General features: G+C 43.6%; 1 protein-coding gene across 4 annotated transcripts in view; it reads left to right on the top strand.

Moving 5' to 3' along the window:
• Positions 1-18,930, top strand: part of sf3b3 (splicing factor 3b, subunit 3) — a 39,196-nt gene extending 20,266 nt beyond the window's left edge. For all 4 annotated transcript variants that reach the window (XM_083763354.1, XM_083763353.1, XM_083763355.1 and 1 more), the window contains exons 19-27: positions 398-572; positions 2,331-2,536; positions 2,653-2,809; positions 6,478-6,603; positions 12,706-12,918; positions 13,095-13,193; positions 15,584-15,727; positions 16,108-16,212; positions 17,209-18,930. In XM_083763354.1, the coding sequence (XP_083619480.1) occupies positions 398-572; positions 2,331-2,536; positions 2,653-2,809; positions 6,478-6,603; positions 12,706-12,918; positions 13,095-13,193; positions 15,584-15,727; positions 16,108-16,212; positions 17,209-17,349 (1,366 nt within the window). In that variant the 3' untranslated portion in view covers positions 17,350-18,930. The remainder of the gene's footprint in view (positions 1-397; positions 573-2,330; positions 2,537-2,652; positions 2,810-6,477; positions 6,604-12,705; positions 12,919-13,094; positions 13,194-15,583; positions 15,728-16,107; positions 16,213-17,208) is intronic.
• Positions 18,931-20,257: the final 1,327 nt, after the last annotated feature.

The raw sequence follows: 20,257 nt of genomic DNA, 5'->3' as shown, positions 1-20,257 counted from the left end.
TGGAGGACACACATTCAACTGCTACTCAGACATGCAAAAATCGCCGTTTGAAACCAAATAGGGCAACTTTGTGATTCATGCAAATTCGCCAAGAATTTGCATGGGGGGGGTGTCGTGTTAATTAACCCATTCTGACCTGAAATCAGATTCTAAAAATGTCTATTACATCCTGACAGTTTCATTATTAACCCATTCTGACCTGAGATCAGATTCTAAGTGTCTTCGATTTTTCAAAAATAGCAGACCTACAAGCTCGTATCGCGCCACTCGGTGGCGCGATATGAGCTTGTAGATCTGCTATTTTTCAATAGCTAAAGCACAACATGATGCCAACACCAAAATGGGTGCCCGTTCAGAATGGGTTAATCCCCTCCCCTATTTGTAATGTCTCCTGCAGAATTTTGGCATTGGAGAAGCTGGGCGCAGTCTTCAACCAGGTGGCCTTCCCTTTGCAGTACACTCCCAGGAAGTTCGTCATCCACCCGGAGACCAACAACCTCATCGTGATAGAGACCGACCACAACGCCTACACAGAGGCCACCAAAGCGCAGAGGAAGCAGCAGATGGCTGAGGTAGGCATTGAAATCAATGTCAAGTTGCAGCAAGTGAATTGTGTTTTTTTTTTTTTTTTAAGATATTTTTTTGCGGCTTACGCCTTTTATTGATTTTTTAAGGGACAGATAGTAGGCTGACAGGAAACGGGAGAGAGATGGGGGGATGACATGCGGTAAAGGCCGTGTCGGGTTCGGGAGTCGAACCCGCGGCACACCGCGACTGGATCACCAGTCCGGTGCCCAGACCGTTACGCTACGGCCTGGGCCAGTGAATTGTGTTCTTGACCATGTATATCTGAAGTATCTGTGGTGTCCCCCCCCCATGGTCCCAAGCAGTATACCAGAACCCCAAACCAAATCCCTGCTGATATCTAGATATTAATAAGACTGTTTATTAAGACTAGGCCAATGCCCATTGAAAACTATCCTGAACCATCTTTATCAAATTCAAAGAAAGGGTTGGGGACGGAAGGTACTGTACAGTATGATAATTAGGGGAGAGGAGGTCATCATAACGTGATCTATCTATGATGACCATATCATTCCGACTTGCATCAGTTCCCCACATTCATGGCCCCAAGTAGGCTGGCGCCCTTTTGCGCCTGTGGTTTAGGATTGATAATAATACTATTAATATAAGTTATATAACTAGGCTGTTACCCATTGGAAATGATGCAGAGAACACACACATGGGACATTTAAATGGGGAAAAACACACTTGTTTGAAGTGAGTGGTGCCTTTTATCATGATGAATATGTATTGTCGTGGCACCTACTACGTCGTAGTAAATGTATTTTGCCATTGACTTCGCCTAAAAGGTTTATACAGTTCTGTAAAATGTCCATTGTCCATAGACTTGGCATGATGTCACGGGGGGCACACACAAAGCGAAAGCGTACAAATACAACTAGAAAAAGTGCCCTTCTGGGCACAGGTCTCCACCAGGAGGATAGGAATGTTTAGGAGTAATATAAACATGTTTTTTGTTTGTTTGTTCCAATCTTTGCCAATCAGAATGGAATATAGGAAATGGTGCAGATCCGTGTTGATCTCACGCATGCACAATCCACCTGTTGGTGGCGCTATAACAGGCCAATGTGAAATGGGTGGGCTATATTCCTCAGCCTAGTAGGAAAGTGCGTGAAAGATTTCACGTCAAATTGCACGCTGCGTTCATGATTTGAGGCTTTTTGTTCAAAACAGGCCAATCCTGCAAAATTTGAAAGCCAATGTTAGCCAATTAGGATGGAATATGAAATATCAGACACATCCGTCTTGAGCACATGACTATAGAGATACTGTGTAACGATTTGCGGGATTTTTGGACAAAATCCGGAGGAGTACTGTCCAAAAATGTGTTTCACAAAAGTCGGCCTCCTGGTGGCGCTCTAAAAGCCAGATGTGAACTAGAGAGACTGTGTACCAATTTGCGCGATGTTTGGACAAAATCTGTAGGTGTACTGTGCAAAAACTTGTTTTGCACAAAGCGGCCTCCTGGTGGTGCTATAACAGGCCGTTCTGGAAATTTTGGGGCAGAGGTTCATCGTTGGCATCCAGGGAGTGTGTGTGCAAAATTTGGCATCGACCGGGTTAACAGTGCCGGAGATTAGCTGCTCACGGACACACACACGGACAGACACACGGACGGACGGACGGACGGACGGACGGACGGAGTGCAAAACATACTCTCCCCCCATGCCTTCGGCCTGGTGGAGACAATGACTGATTAATGTGTTGAACCAATGTGTTGCTCTGGTTGCGTTTGACCCCTGTAGGAGATGGTCGAGGCTGCAGGAGAGGATGAGAGGGAGCTGGCTGCTGAGATGGCTGCCGCTTTTCTCAATGAGAACCTGCCAGAAGCCATTTTCGGAGCGCCCAAGGCTGGAGCCGGGCAGTGGGCTTCGCTAATCCGCCTCGTCAACCCCATCCAAGGCGCCACCCTGGACCTGGTGCAACTGGAACAGAACGAAGCCGCTTTCAGGTTAATGGACGGATGGAAAATAACGGCGTTGAAATGCTCAGCCACATTTCATCAACTGTCAATGAGGTTTTTTTGCCATCTGACCCCCTTCCGTCACCCTCTCTCTCTCCCCACAGTGTGGCAGTATGTCATTTCGCCAGCGCAGGAGATGATTGGTTTGTTCTTGTAGGGGTGGCCAGAGACATGATCCTCAACCCTAGATCAGTGGGCGGCGGCTTCATTTACACCTATCGGCTTTCAAGCGGAGGAGACAAGCTGGAGTTTATGCACAAGGTGGGTTTGATCAGATCTACATGATGTATTACTGTGTGCAACCACAGAAACTTTATAGAAATAATAATATCTATTGGTACTTTGAGTCATAGTGAGGAAAGTAGGAAATCATACAGTAACTTTGGGTATACGCGCACACAGGTGAAGCTCACAAAGCCATCAGTCATTTACCAAATCTTTTTTTTTTTTTACTCTTTTTTTTAAATGAATAAATTATGTTAAACAACATCAAAAATATGTTTCTGAAAACATACAGATTCATCACTGTTTCTTTTTTTTTTCATCTTTGTGGATGAACATAATTACTTACCCCACCCCCTTCGCTGTGATTGACTGAGACATGCACAGCTCCCATTTTCACTAGGAAATACAGTAGTGGTGGAAAATAAAACCGATTCATAGATTAATCGCGATGTGGACATGGACAATTATGAATTGATTCACAAATGTCAAAAAGATTTATTTCATTTCTAACTTTATTTGTATGCTTTCATAGAATTCATTTTTTTTTTTTTTTTTAAGAAAGCTGCTTAATGTTTTTTTTTTTGTAGTGTAATAAAATATAATGGAAGTAAATTAATCTGTTAATCATCACACAGTGAGGGGGAAATAAATCATGTATTGGAATTCAGATGCATTCTGTAAACGATTTATAATCGATCAGAGATTTCCGCCCGTTGGAAATACTGTACAGAAATGTAATTCAATTTGAATCTATACTTAAATGCATTGTAAACATTCATTGCATTCTAGACAGAAGATGTAAGCTCAGATGAAGGGACGATACCAAGACGAGCAGAATTCCATGAACGTGCGACAACGCACCTTAAACCATTCTGACCTGAGATCAGATTCATACGAGGTTTCCGCCGGACACACACTGGTCTGATGAACCCATTCTGACCTGAGATCAGATTCTAAAAATGTCAGTCGTTCTTCGATAAAAAAAATAAATAGCAGACCTACAAGCTCGTATCGCGCCACTCGGTGGCGCGATATGAGCTTGTAGATCTGCTATTTTTCAATAGCTAAAGCACAACATGATGCCAACACCAAAATGGGTGCCCGGTCAGAATGGGTTAAACCAATCTCTATTCCATAGTCTGGCGTCAAGAGCTGCTGGCCAGTTGTCCAGACGACTAGACCCCCTACTGGGAACAGAGGCGGGGCATTTATGTACTGTAACTTGACCTACCAGTAGTAATTTCTGCCAGAATTCTGCCAGTGTATTTAAAAAAATCACACCCGTGTGAACCGAGTGGTGCAACTCCTCTCTCTCTCACTCACTCACTCACACACTCTCATTCATTAGCAGGCAACAGTGCAGCACTAATACTATCTCTCTCTCTCTCTCTCTGTTTCTGGCAAACAGCACCCCTACTGGTACTCAGTCATACTCGTGCTCATTAATACATACATACACACGTGAACACATATGTGAACACGGACATTGCTGGTTGTAGGAGTGGTTGCACCACTCAAAAAAGTACCCTATGATTAAAGAAGAAAACGATATCCGTTTAGTCAACTGAGGAGGTGGCTCATACATTATGGGTATTTATTAGCATCCTTATGCATAATTTTGTGGTTACTTATGGAATGGAATATAGGCCAAATGTATCCTATAACAAGCTATCCATTACAAGGTAATGTATATGTGTTTGTAAATGAACATGGGACATGAGTCATGTCCTGAATGATCATGGGAAGTGAGTCACGATGACAACTGTAGCGGAAGGAGCCAGACACCACTTTACATCAGAGGAATTTCCCAACCGCTTTGGGAAGGAATTTGTCATTTTAGATGATTGTGTCCATTTTTCATGGTTTACAGTAACACTCGCCAGCGCAAGTGCGCACACAGAGTACGGCATCTGTGATGTATACTGTACATACATGAAACCGATACACACGGGTGCACAATCTGCACATGCACTCGCACACATAGAAAAGTGTCGGCTACAAGCGGAACAGGCCTCATTTTGATCACACGCAGTCCAGATCCCCTGAGGAATAGTGGTTCATTGTCTGGCGGTTGTGGTCAGATGATTTTTCCACTTGTCACAAGTAGTTTGTTTTATATGACTGCCGCAGACTGTCTGACCGTGGCCAAGTGCTGACTCTCGGCTCCTCTTTCATCAAAGATTCTAGGTGGCACTTCTAAGGGCAGCCACATGAATTTAGGCTCCACGATAAAAAAGTTTTATTGCTCTATATACAGCACTCAAAATTGCCACCGTTGTTTTGGTCACCCATTCTCCTGACATTTTAATCCGTACGACCTCAAAATATAACGGGGAGAATTTGTCCCAAGTGCAAATCATTGCTGGTGGGCAGAAACCTCTTAGCTTCATATTATTTATTTCTCTGCGTTCTTTCACTGGCGTGTTTATGTATATTCCACAGCTTTATCCATCCTTGTTGATTAACCGTCTTCCTGCCATTGCCGAAGCCCTTCGGCAATCAAAGCCTCAATTTGATAATACACCTTGCTGCCATTGCCGTAGCCCTTCGGCAATTATACTTTTATAGTGCATATGATCGATCGAGCCATAATGCTACTCACGTTAGCCGGTTAGCTAGCACTGTTGTTAGCACTGCACTGGATCGTTCATATTAATTCACCGTCGCCATAAGAATCCATTCTATCCGTTTCTTTCAATCGCCTGTATCTCCTATTCCTTGTCCCAGATGGCATTTTTGGTCAAACCAGCGTTTCTTTGACGGCACAGAGCCGACGTTGTGCAGTGCTATATGTACCGGCATTGATTCGATTATGTAAACAAAGGTTGTCTTGGCAACGTAAAGCTGGCAGGGATAAGCTCACTTCCGGTTGAGGCAAAATGTGGCTTTTCAAAATAAGAGCTCAAATTAAAAAAATGCTGGCATGAATTAGGTCCTAATTTCTCAATAAATGGCAGCAGTAAAAGGGTTAAGAGGCCCTACCAAAGAGAATCTCAATTACTGACAATGACGAGCCCTGGGTGACAAATCTCACAAGCGAAGGGAGAGCATACATTTAGCTCCGGTGACAAAACTGCCAAACTCTTTTTACTGCCAAGAGTAAATAATAATTTAATTCACCCAGTGCCAGCGATATTCAGTTTGTCCTAACCTTTTAAGTAGTCGCTACGATCCACTAAGATCCCTGGGATCGTTCCAACGACCGTTGGAACGATTTATACGCTTTATACACGTGTACACGGTGCTGTTGCTCAGCACCTGTTGACATCATGCAAGATGAAAGTATACCGAAGCAGCAGAGCCCTCAGAGGGCTCATGCCATTCCCATAAAGTGCCAGTTGGCACTGTGAACCGATAACTACATAGTACACACACGCACACATTTCATCAAGTGGGACTCAGAATGCAGGGCTCGCTGCGGTGCGGACAGCTTTGGATAAGTTAGGAGTTGAATGCAATTTTATCCAAAGACACCAATGTCCACTCACTGAAGATAAATGGCGCCACAGCTTGGAATAATGCCTTCGTTGGGTGCTAGACCATGAAATCAAAGTGCAGTGCAGTGTTTTTATTTCATGTTTTCTCCAGCTTTCTTATTTTGTAGGTACTTAGGCTGCATTTTGAGTAAATAAATAAGCATGACCTCCATGAGGCTGAGATCTTTTGATTGGGCTTTAATGGATTATCTGTGATTTGATTTGCAGACCCCAGTGGAGGACGTTCCTCTGGCCATCGCTCCGTTCCAGGGACGTATCTTGGTGGGCGTGGGTAAACTGCTAAGGATCTACGACCTGGGCAAGAAGAAACTGCTGCGCAAGTGTGAGAACAAGGTAAAAGCAATGACACAAATACACAGTGGTGTTTTCCTTAACGTAACTATGACAAAATATGTTTGTCGTCGCCCCAAGGATGAAAACTAGTGTATAAACGATAACTGGGACGTAATGCAATTTTTCGTTGATGAATAAAGACAAGACGAAAATGTAGTTAAGAAATAAATAAAGACCAAGTTAAAATCGGTCTTCAGTTTTAGTTCACAAACAAAGACGAGACAAATTATAATATCTTCTCCTCACGGCGGCAGCAGTGCGCGCACACGGCGAGGTGAATGGACATGCGCTCACATCAGCTACAAAAGTAAAACAAAACAACGAAAAATACAAAGCAAGCAACGCAGTTAGTCGCCTAGTCGTGGTTGAAGTGTTTGTAACATGCACTACCAAGGTAATCAAGCTTACGTCCAACAAGTGACGATACAGGAATATAATAACACGCTTATTGGAATAAAGAACTGCAGGCTGATGTGATGGAAATAATTACCCCCATGAATTGTGTGGAAATAGGTGAGTAGAAATGGTGGCACAACATTTGGTCAGTGGTCAACCCATTAACTAATGTACTGTAGTAGCAATAATAGTAACGTTAGTCTAACATGTAGCAACTAACAACACACATGAATGCAGCGTGCATGGGTGTGCTCTCACGTGTGTGTCCGCGCGTGTACGTGCACAGCACACACCCATGCACTGGTGGTTCTTCTAACCAGGTGTTTAGTAATGTTCAGTACTGGGTTCAGTGTGGTTGAACTGGGCATTGGTTCTATATCCAGATGTCTTGTTAGTCTGTACGTAGGCTACTAGCCTGGTAAACCAGCCCCCCTGGAAGTAGGCTACTGTACTGGGATCAGTTGGTTGAACTGGATATTGGTTCTATAGGTGTATTAGGTGTTGTCTTGTTGTACTGTACTGGGTTCAGTTGGTTGAAGAACCAGGTGTCTTGTTAGGCTGTTCTGATCTCATTCTGGTACTGCTGGAATGACATACACATTCACCCACTGCTAGAATGACATAAATGCATATTCACCCACTGCTAGAATGACATAAATACACATTCACCCACTGCTAGAATGACATAAATACACATTCACCCACTGCTAGAATGACATAAATACACATTCACCCACTGCTAGAATGACATAAATACATATTCACCCACTGCTAGAATGACATAAATACACATTCACCCACTTCTAGAATGACATAAATACACATTCACCCACTGCTAGAATGACATAAATAGTTAAATACACATTCACCCACTGCTAGAATGACATAAATACACATTCACCCACTGCTAGAATGACATAAATAGTTAAATACACATTCACCCACTGCTAGAATGACATAAATACACATTCACCCACTGCTAGAATGACAAATACATATTCACCCACTGCTAGAATGACATAAATACACATTCACGCATCTCCGGCCGATAGGTGAACATGGGTTTTCTGACGTGCGAATGAAGGGATCATTGAAAACAAAGGCGGCTTTGCATGCTGTGGTTTGCTAACAGATATTTGCATGCACATGGGCTGCCAGAGTAGGCTATCATTTGTTGTTTTTTCGCCACCTCTCTTCGAAGTTGGCTCTAAACTGACTGGGCCCCTGGACCCGTCACCCTACACCGTGATCTCACACACGGGCGCGCATTGGAGGTCGGTTGATGTTGATTCAATGCTGTGCAGCACACACGCATGATCATGCAATGAGGCAACTCAGGCAGCAGGGCGCAAGACTCCTGTCCCCTCTTAAAAGTTTCCTCCATGCAGAGAGATAGCTCCGCCTCTGCAAGCCACAAGCCCAAAACGTGTCGCTGATGCAACGCGGTGTGGGCTTGTAGATCAGCTCTGTTCGCTGCACTTCTATTAAAAGGGTAGAAAATAAATAAATGGCGTGTGTCACTGACCACGTCTCTGTGGGAACCGAAATTGAATTATTGTAACGGGTACCCGGTACCCAAGCACGTTGGGTTCGGTACACACTTGGTCCCGAGGTTCGGGACCCACCCCTAGTCACTGACTGCCCCGTCTGAAAAGGCCTTGTTATTACTGATACTGAATGTATTGCTCAACATATTCACTGTTGAAATAATTCAAATTAACCACATGGAAGGACCGGTGACGTCTAGAACTCACTGCACCATCTTCCAGAGGATGCCGGTTTGAATCCTGAGCAGGTTTTATATTCTTTAACCCATTCTGACCGGGCACCCATTTTGGTGTTGGCATCATGTTATGCTTTAGCTATTGAAAAATAGCAGATCTACAAGCTCATATCGCGCCACCGAGTGGCGCGATACGAGCTTGTAGGTCTGCTATTTTTGAAAAATCGAAGACACTTTTAGAATCTGATCTCAGGTCAGAATGGGTTAATAATGAAACTGTCAGGATGTAATAGACATTTTTAGAATCTGATCTCAGGTCAGAATGGGTTAAATATCTGTCAAATGACCATGTGTTCAATTCAGTGGTGGCTCTGAAACAGGATGCATGTCACATATATGTGACATGCATGTTATCTGGTCACACGGTGAGTCTCTCTAAGCCATGTGGTTGTGCTGCAGGAACCGAAGGAGGGGAATTATTTTGGTACCTGTTCACGGGCCACGTGGAAGTGTTACACACTTAATTGTGGCAATGCATGCAATCTAGAAGCAAACCAAGAGAGTTCACGGTGTTAATGGTGTAACTGTGCAGTGTCTGCAACCTGTGTCCTTGTCATGTAGTGGAAGTGGTGCAACCCATGTCCTTGTCATGTAGTGGAAGTGGTGGAACCCATGTCCTTGTCATGTAGTGGAAGTGGTGCAACCCATGTCGTTTGTCATGTAGTGGAAGTGGCGCAACCCATGTCCTCGTCACAATAACTAAGGGATCCCTAGCAAGAGCATCCAGAGGCTCCAGTACATCCAGAACAGTGCTGCTAGGATCCTGGTGAGAGTGCGAAAATACGACCACATCACTCCCATACTCCACTCCCTTCACTGGCTCCCCGTCTCCTTCAGGATTGAATACAAGGTCTGCCTCCTCACCCACCAATGCATCCACAGCAACGCCCCCCCCTACTTAAAGGAACTCCTTGAACCCCCAGCCTCCACCCGCTCCCTCCGCTCCGGTACATCTAACACACTCAAATGCACTAGAACCAAACTCCGCACCATGGGGGACCGGGCCTTCTGCTCAGCTGCCCCTCGGCTGTGGAACGCCCTCCCCGACCACCTGAGAGCACCACAGTCCGTGGACGCTTTTAAAAAGGGACTAAAGACCTTCCTCTTTAGTAAGGCATTTGCCCAGTCGGACTTTTAAGCTGCCCTGTGTACTGTTTTTAACCGTTTTATTCTTATTTTTATTTGTATTTTACATTTTTCTGCCTGTAGCACTTTGAGATTTGTTTCAAATGTAAAGTGCGTTATAAATAAAATTTATTATTATTATTATTATTATTATGTAGTGGAAGTGGTGCAACCCATGTCCTCGTCATGTAGTGGAAGTGGTGCAACCCATGTCGTTTGTCATGTAGTGGAAGTGGTGCAACCCATGTCCTTTAGTGGAAGTGGTGCAACCCATGTCCTTTAGTGGAAGTGGTGCAACCCATGTCCTTTAGTGGAAGTGGTGCAACCCATGTCCTCGTCATGTAGTGGAAGTGGTGCAACCCATGTCCTCGTCATGTAGTGGAAGTGGTGCTGTGCTTCTGTGAAATTTTATTTTTGTCATCTGTTAAATTTAGCAGGCCAAATTAGGTTCTGTAATGACATGACAGTAAGTTCAACTGAGTTTGTGCGGTATACTAAACTACTATCGGCTTACAGAGAAGATAAATATTGCACCAAGAGTCCAGGAAAGGATATTTAAACTAATGAATATTCAGATAATAATAATTTAATATAAGAGTTTAGTTTAGGGATCTAAATCATATGCTTCATTACAATTCAATGTATACACAAATGTACACGAATGTTTCTTTTTGATTTTCCATTAAAAAGCATTTATATACTGTAATTATTGGAACTTATAGTTTGTGGTGAGCCATCACCTCAAAAAGAATGTAAATATTGCACCAGTTACAAGCGAGCAACCAATATACGGTATAATAATTTATTTTCCTTTTTTTTCTGTCACTTAACTCCTTTGTAGCCATGCCCGAGATCCCGAGAGTAATTAAATAATGCACAGGTAGCCAGGGACGAGATAGCGAGATTTGATGAATTACCCTTAATCCAGAGTTTAAAAAAATATTATTTACCTTAGTTTAGCTTCATTGATAGCCACCACTAGCGTCCATACAAGAAACAGCCAAAATCCCTGCGTGCACGCTGTCTTTTCTGACATTATAGCTCATAATGAGATGGAGTACCATGATCGGAGCCTAATAAAACATTAATTCGAGCTCCCGCTAAACCAATGATCGCATTGCTAGTAGGCCTCTGTAGGCCAGTCGATCTAAGATTTGACCCAAAAGAAATTGCAATAGTAATCGTTCAAGGTTTTTTATGATCCTTAGGGTCATCCAAATAACATTAATAAGCATAATTTCAAATTTGAATTATTAAGTAAGTAGCATGTGACACACTAGGGGTTATTCATGAGCTTTGCACGAAAAACACTCCTTCGGCTGAAAACAGATATAGCCGTCTTCACAAAATGTGATGAGGTCATCACATTGATGTATATGACGTATTATTTCATTAGATTCTGGCTAAATCAAATCGGCCTTGTCCGTTTTGAGTTATGTGCACAAAGGCAGAAATAAACCTGACTCTTCTCCCTGTCACTTCAGTGGTTTTCTGTCTGAAACTATATACAGGGACTCAAGTGTGGGCCAGTGCTGTATTAAGTGTGTGTAGGGGGGATATTTTTAGACCAGCTGTCTATACCATGATTTGTCTGTACCTCTGTCTGTATCTCTATCCCCACAAACGTAGACCAATTGCAGGGCAGCTGACACTGCTTACAGGCAACTGCAGCTGAGTGGGTAGAGAGGAAGGTCGCGGGTTCAACTCTCGGCTCCTCGCACAGTAGACATGACCAAGTGTCCCAGAGCAAGACGTTTAACCCCAAAAGGTGTTTGCACACTGGTGCGGTTTTTTTTCAGTTGAATATTGGAGCGAATTTCGGAAGACAAAAGAAAAAGACCTCACTTTATCACATTTGCACACTAGCATCATTTATTGTCCATATAAAGTTTTTTCGGACCAGGGTCGATTTTATCCGTTTTCTGCAGCCGCCTAGTGGGGTGTTGGTGACAGGCTGACGGCTATTGATAGTCTACTGCTTTCGGATCCGCAAAATGCAGCAAAAGAAAAAACACCAGTGTGCAACCACGTTAACGACGTCAAACTGGTGTGCCCACTTGAGCCACCTGAACAGCCATCTGCTGGGTAAATGCAGAAAAGTAATTTCCCCTCCACTGGGGGATTTCCCTTACCCCAGTCACAGCTCAACTCATACTGCTACTATACGTGCATGCAGCCAACCACAAGGCCATGTTCCCGTAGCATGTGATCAGCATCGACACACAAGTTCACAACGCTCTCTCTAGCACAGCATTGGTGAACACCTAGTATCACGTGGCCGGACTGTTTGTTGCCTCCCGCAATTTTGGAATGTTATTGGTCATACAGTCTGGAGCACGGAAGCTCTGATCACGAGCAACCGATAAAGCTGGGATGTGGTGCCTCCTCCCCGCTTCCGTTTCATCTTTACAGTCGCGCAAATTTAACCTAATATAAATCAAAATCATCTAAACCTATATAGCTTGCTCCGGAGCATTTGGAGATTGTGGAATAGTTGTCGGGCTACGCGAGACTAGTGCACACCTAGTGACTCGCTATTGGTACAAGATATGATGTGCACGCTCATGTCTGTGTAGAGTGTAGGAAGATAGATCAGTGATTCAGTGGTTCCCTGTTTTCACAATATTAAAAACGGGGGGGGGGGGGAAACAACTAAATGAAATACCTCAACTTAACTCTTACAATTCCATGTGTTTCTCAGGGTGGTGTTCAGTTCAAATGTGATTATTTTGGGGGTCCCAGCCTGAAAGGGTTGAGAACCTGTAACCAGCCTCTCGTCTTCTCTCCTCTTCCTACAGCACGTTCCCAACCTGATCACTGGCATCCACACTATTGGCCAGCGTGTGGTCGTGTCCGACGTGCAGGAGAGCCTTTTCTGGGTGCGTTACCGGCGCAACGAGAACCAGCTGATCATCTTCGCCGACGACACGCATCCCCGCTGGGTGACCACCGCTTGCCTGCTCGACTATGACACCATGGCCTCGGCCGACAAGTTCGGCAACATCAGTATAGTAAGTTGGCGTGTGTGTGTGTGTGTGTGCACGTGTGTGTGTGTCTATTTATGTGATCACGTGCACATTTATGCCCCCCTTTTTTTTTTTTTTTTTTAAGCATTTTGGGGTGGTGGAGGGGGCGTTTCAAATGAGAGAGCAAATGAAGGGTCTATAATTTGATCATTGTTTTTCAGGTGCGTCTTCCCCCCAACACCAGTGATGACGTGGATGAAGACCCCACAGGGAACAAAGCTTTATGGGACAGAGGCCTGCTCAACGGAGCCTCGCAGAAGGTAACGCACACCTTCGCTCATCTCTCAGTCCATCTTGACTTTCCTCCCACAGAGAGGTTCCTCAGCTTCTTCCTCCTTAACACAATCGAATCGATGCCGGGATTCCTTCAAAATAGAAGCTCTGGGGTGCCGAAAAGACATGGGCGCTTTTACTCTGACTCTTACTATGACTCTTCATAACCAATGACTAGTCTAAACTAAGTATGCACCTCCATCTCTGTTACTCTGACTCTTACTATGACTCTTCATAACCAATGACTAGTCTAAACTAAGTATGCACCTCCATCTCTGTTACTCTGGCTCTTACTGTGACTCTTCATAACCAATGACTAGTCTAAACTAAGTATGCACCTCCATCTCTGTTACTCTGACTCTTACTATGACTCTTCATAACCAATGACTAGTCTAAACTAAGTATGCACCTCCATCTCTGTTACTCTGGCTCTTACTATGACTCTTCATAACCAATGACTAGTCTAAACTAAGTATGCACCTCCATCTCTGTTACTCTGACTCTTACTATGACTCTTCATAACCAATGACTAGTCTAAACTAAGTATGCACCTCCATCTCTGTTACTCTGACTCTTACTATGACTCTTCATAACCAATGACTAGTCTAAACTAAGTATGCACCTCCATCTCTGTTACTCTTCGCCTCTATGCCTGTCACAATTACATAATCGCCTAATCGCAATTTTTCAAGATAATCGCAATAATCTTTGCATAATCGTCAATCTAAAAATAGCAGATGTAAGTCTATGTAAGCTATTTCGAATTGAGATATATATATATATATATATATATATATACATACACAATAATTAGATTTGTCAGTGATTTGTTTGTATATTGAAGTTATTTTATCATACAATTTGTCATTACAAGCGTAAAAGGCGAACGCAAAAACCACAATTAAATCGTTAATCGCAGTTATTTGTGTGACAATTGTCTTAACTTTGTAATCGTGAAAAGCCTACTGACAGCCCCAACTGTCAACAACTGAATAATTGCAAAAAAAACTCAACACACACACACACACACTATATTTAACTGCTGGTTGAAAACTGTTTAGGTAACAGTTGGACCTGGGAAAGTCCCTCCAATTTAGACATTATCCATTCCCTTGTCTCAAAATTTCCATTGTCAGCTATTTTCACGTTTTTATGTTTTCGTCAGTGATTTGTGCTATTGTGTGAACATTTTGCTGATTGATTGAAAGTTTTTGTTGGTGGGTGGCTTGGAATTCGACGATGTCCGTTTTTAGATGTCGATGTTTTGGTCGCCTGGATTTAGCCTCTGGCCAAACATCTCTATTCTGTGTGTTTTGTGTGGGGAGCGTGAGATTTCTTTATCAGATGCAGCCCTTTAGGGCAGGTTCTTTCCCCTAAGAAAATGCACGCTTTCGCAAGTGCAACCATCTCACACACAGTTTTCACTTTGTCGTTAACCGTTTCAGCGCTAGCATTTATTGAACAATTAGGATCTAATTCACGCCAGGATTTTTTCCAGTCGAGCTTCTTATTTTGAAAAGCCACAGTTCCAGTCTAGTAGATTATCCTAGGACGCTCAACGGAGCCGAGACAGGCCTGGTTTACAATATGAATCCAAACCGGGGCACCCATTTTGGTGTTAGCATCATGTCATGCTTTAGCTATTTAAAAATAGCAGATCTACAAGCTCATATCGCGCCACCGAGTGGCGCGATACGAGCTTGTAGGTCTGCTATTTTTGAATAATCGAAGAACGACTGACATTTTTAGAATCTGATCTCAGGTCAGAATGGGTTAATCAGACCAGTGTGTGTCCAGTGGAAACCTCGTATGAATCTGATCTCAGGTCAGAATGGGTTAAAATGTGGGGTGGGGGGGGGGGGGGATTCCCTTCACTGCCAGGGATGTTAAACACATTATATACTAACTGGGATATTTCAGGACCTAGACCTTTTTTTGACTGGTGTTTGATATCCATGTGTTCTGCAGCAGAGCTACAGCTCTGCACCACATTGCATGCACTTGCGACAAACACAAAAACGGCTTCTCAATTTATACTGTATGCCAATTCTCTCTGTGTGTGTATAGTTCCTGTCGCCGCTAAAGCCTACTGTTCAGTCTGTGGAGGGTGTACTGTAGACATAAACATGAAAGTGCCACTCCAGCTCCAGCCATAGCACGCTATGCCTCCCAGTTTCAGCCGTTCCATTTTCACTTGATTTTCAGTGTTTTCTCAATGGTGATTTTGTCTTGCTGTCGCACTTTCTCGCATGTACTGTACACATACATCCCACTGTTTTAACTGCCTTTTTTTTGTGTGTCTCGCTTCTGGCACAATGTGACAATCAGATATGGAGCTTATTGTTCTATCTCTGCCTCTCTGCATGTGTTTGTCCAGGCCGAGGTCATCGTGAACTACCACATAGGGGAGACCATTTTATCCCTCCAGAAAACCACGCTAATCCCCGGAGGCTCAGAGTCCCTGGTCTACACCACACTGTCTGGAGGCATTGGCATACTGGTCCCATTCACATCACATGAGGTAATGGGCACACACAACACAACTTGGACGAAGATAACACAAAGCATAGAGACTGACCGGAACAACTGCTGGAAATAGACAGCCTAGACTAGAGTCCCATAAGTCCACAAGGTAAAAAGGACGAAATAAGGATGTGTGCCGTTTCTCTCTAGTAATCTAAAGACCCATATACACCAAGCCAACGTTGGGTGACTGTGAGGCATCTGTAATGGCATCTGCTGTCATGACCACATTACATTTTGAATACTGGACTTTTACCTGTAACATCATGTCATACATTCAGCAGTATTGGTACTTTGAGTACTCTTCCCACCGCTGTCACTTTGTCATCTTTCTGTCCTTCCCTGCCTGATCTCACTCCTCCCCATCTTGTCTTCTAGGACCATGATTTCTTGCAGCACTTGGAGATGCACATGCGATCAGAGTTCCCTCCGCTGTGTGGCAGAGATCATCTCAGCTTCAGATCGTATTACTTCCCTGTCAAGGTTTGTACTTTGTGTGGCAGGTGTAATAAGGAAACGTGCATCCACAAGTTGCCTCTGCCATGGGTTACTAACTTAACCCATTCTGACCTGAGATCAGATTCATACGAGGTTTCCACCGGACACACACTGGTCTGATGAACCCATTCTGACCTGAGATCAGATTCTAGAAATGTCAGTCGTTCTTCGATCTTTCAAAAAATAGCAGACCTACAAGCTCGTATCGCGCCACTCGGTGGCGCGATATGAGCTTGTAGATCTGCTATTTTTCAATAGCTAAAGCATAACATGATGCTGACACCAAAATGGGTGCCCGTTCAGAATGGGTTAATATCACATATTTCCAATATATGCATTGGGTTTTGGATACATTATGAAAATAAGCTCTGTGGCTCATGCCGTTCATGTTTTGTTCAAAGAAAGAATCTGTCTTTACATCTCGGCATGTGTTTTTTGAGGCTTTGTTTCTATCCCAGTAACATTGGTGTGATGGTATCTTTACTGCAGATTGTATTAAACATGTGAAACACTTAGGCTTAAACCCATTTTGACCTGAGATTAGATTCTAAAAAATGTCTTCTACATCCTGACAGTTTTCTGAAAAAGCTATGTTTCTATGTCAGTCGTTCTTCGATTTCTCGAAAATAGCAGACCTACAAGCTCGTAGCTCATAGCGCGCCACCGAGTGGCGCGCTATGAGCTTGTAGATCTGCTATTTTTCAATAGCTAAAGCATAGCATAGCAGCAGTCTCTGCTCCAATAGCCTCCCACAGTTTCTTTGCATGTCCCTCCCTCAGTCTGCGCTAAAGTTGCACAGATCCATCTCATTCCATTTGCACCCAGCCTGACCCCTTAGTTAGTGGCACTTCATCTTAGTCTGCTTAGTCTACAGTGTGACATGTGGGCGACTTGCAGTATATGATCAGGAACTATGTTTAATTTTGTATTTATTTTATTTTTTATCATCTTCGTCTGTCCTCCTCTCCTCTCCCTCTGCAGAATGTGATCGATGGAGACCTGTGTGAACAGTTCAACAGCATGGACCCTCACAAGCAGAAAAGTGTCGCAGAGGAGCTGGATAAAACGCCGCCCGAGGTCTCCAAGAAGCTGGAGGACATCCGCACGCGATACGCTTTTTAAATATGCATGTGTCTGGGCATCCCCCCCACCCCCCACGGAGGTATGCATTCATTCAAGACAAACGGGACGGACATACCTTTATTATCACAGTTTTACGAACACAGGCGTGCGACAGGTTCACACTGAGATATTTTTCATCGGCTTGAATACAATCGTAAAGCTGAATTTGGTCTCATTAGAAACGCCTCAATTGCTAAAGTCAGAGTTATTGTTGTTGTTGTCGCCTCCCCCAGCTCTGAGAAATGTAATCACACCTCCTCCATACTGTTACCACAAACCGTGAATTATCAGAATCCCAACAGTCGGTACATTGTCTTGCAAACATCATTTCCTCTCGTTCTTTGTTTTTTTTTGTATCAAGCAAACGGTGGTTTTGGTTCACAGAAAGAAGCTTTAGCTAGGCGTGAACATTGTACATTTCTGATTTGAGGTTTGAGGCATTGGCTTTGGTTTCAATACAGTAGGCGCTAGAGTGCCTGCGGATATGGCAGATTTTACTCTGAAAGGTCGCCCCCTTCCGTTCCCCCCCCAAAAACCGGGAGGCATAATCTTCCATTCTTACCTCACGCTGGTCACGCTAAAGTCTCTCTAGAAGCGTTTATATTCCAAACAAGTTGCATGCTGAAGTCAGAAATGAAGACAGAACATTGTCCCTTTTAGTCAAAACCATGGAGAGCTCCCTAGATTAGGAGTTACGAGCCATTCTTTGGAGCCGTAAACAAGGAAGTGAACGGCAGCGCTCATGCGAGAAAACACGAGTATGGTGCACAGGCTAACCTAAAAAAATAATTGTTTTTGTTTTTGTTTTATATAAATAAAGCCCTAAAGACGTGTATACATGTCCAAGGCCTCCTGCTGTTTGATTAGAACAGTGTATACACAACCAAAGCATCCAACCTGGCGATGAAAGTTGATGGCGTAAATCATGCAGGATGGTGGCTTAGGTCAAAATCGGGCACTTTGCCTATGGACAGCTGTTCTTGTGATATCGGCAAGTCCATGCCCGTCTTAAACTGCTTGATGTTCCACAGGCAGTTGAACATGCATAGGGCATAGTAGTTGAACTCCTGCCACGGCTGACGTGAACGTCCTGTTTAAAAACATCCTTAGCAAAAAATTGTGTTAATTGTTAATTGTGTGTAAACTTATTTTACACACAATAATTTCATGAATTCCTCTGCCACAAGGGACAACTTGACAAAAAGTCTCGCCTTCTTCCTTGGACACTAATTGACCTACTGAAAATAATGAAAATGTATAATTAATTAATGAAGGGGAAAAAAATATGATTAGAAATGATATTGTAAGTAGCTAATGGACAGGCAGTTACATAAACATAATTTAAAACGCATAACATAATCTGTCTATTTGATATGATGGCTGGCCAATTTTAATGAACCCCACCAAAATCAGTTTGTTTTTATATTCTGTCATTTTCTCTTTGTTTATAGTATCGGGTTCGATGAATAGACGCCGCTAGTCTGTTCCATTTTCTCAGCCAGATATAATCTACCTACATTGTGTTGGGAACCCAGGCTCATTAGGGGTGTTATCACATTTCCCATCAGGTGAACCAGCAGCAGAAACGAACCCACGACCCATTCCGAGTAATGATCCACACGTTAAGAAACACTGGGTCACAACGGGCCGCTGAGGACTTGTTTGCTGGGTGTTGTTCTTCTCAGCCCTGTAAATTCCCAACCTCAGCCACAAATTTGCTGATACTCCTTTCCATCCACCCGACAACACACACACACAGCCCACACCAGTGCAGACATAGCATTCTGCAGGAGTCATTGAGTTGAGGGTTTGTGGGAGAGAGGAGGCAGTGGACCGTTTTGTAAATAAAAGTTGTGTTTTTTTTACATTGTAACTTGTGTTATTGTCATTTTTGTGTGAGTGGACATTCCTCATACTGTATGAGTTAATATGCACATGAATGAAGCGGGCTTATTTTTGCACATTTTCACCGGATTGTTAAAGTGGAATTTTACCTTTTAGAAATTGTTTATTTGTTTAAAGGCATGGCAACAGATAATTGTAAATACTTCTTATTCCAAATGCGTTGGCACTTATGTTATAATTTTACATTCTCATAAATAATATAGGTTTTGTAAATGTTACAAAATAGTGTTTGAACGACTGAATCTGCCCTGGCCCCAGCATTCAGTTGAACAGTTTTGTGATGTCCGCAGTGGAGGAAGTCCAAGCTGGTAAAGGTGACTAAACTCCTAACACCTCATCTGCACAGGCAAGGAGTGAGCGTTCCAACGGCGATATTGCACGGAAAACCAGGCTAGTCGATACTAGTGTAGCATTGTGCGGGAATTGAACCCGGGCCTGTCGTGCCAATTGGCAGGGCTGTTGAGGGCTGGGTCTTGGCTGGGGGCTACAATCACCCCCCCAGTCTTTGAAGCACGTCCTCGCGCTTTTCACTTCACACTGCGGACCGCCGCACGATGTCCCTCATGCGAGGATATCTCGCTCCACGTCCTGCCAACTACGCCAGATTGTCGCATTGCGCAGAAGCAGGGATTGAACCCGGGCCTCCCAATCGCCAGACCAACGCGCAACCTGTCGTAATAGGGCTGAGCCCGATTGGCAGGGCTGTTGCGGGCTGGGGGCTACACTAGCGCCACCTCCACTGGTGATTCTGCTACCTGTATGGTCACCTTTTCAAAATGTGTCATTTCCATATATGATTTTCTTTTTACTGATATTGTTGTTTAGATAGACTAGTAGACTAGTATGTATGGTATATAGCTGTCGCATATCTGCAGCCCTATCTTTAAATGGTGTTGTAGCAGCATGTTGTGCTTTGTTAAACTAGTTTACGGGAAGTAAGAGTGAAGTGAGGACACCTCGCTTCAGGGCTTATGAAGTGTTTTCGATTTTGTAAGAGAACCTA

The sequence above is a fragment of the Protomyctophum parallelum genome (genome assembly GCF_964188405.1).
Source record: "Protomyctophum parallelum genome assembly, chromosome: 4".
Taxonomy (NCBI): Eukaryota; Metazoa; Chordata; class Actinopteri; order Myctophiformes; family Myctophidae; genus Protomyctophum; species Protomyctophum parallelum.
This window is presented reverse-complemented; position numbering and strand designations above follow the sequence as displayed.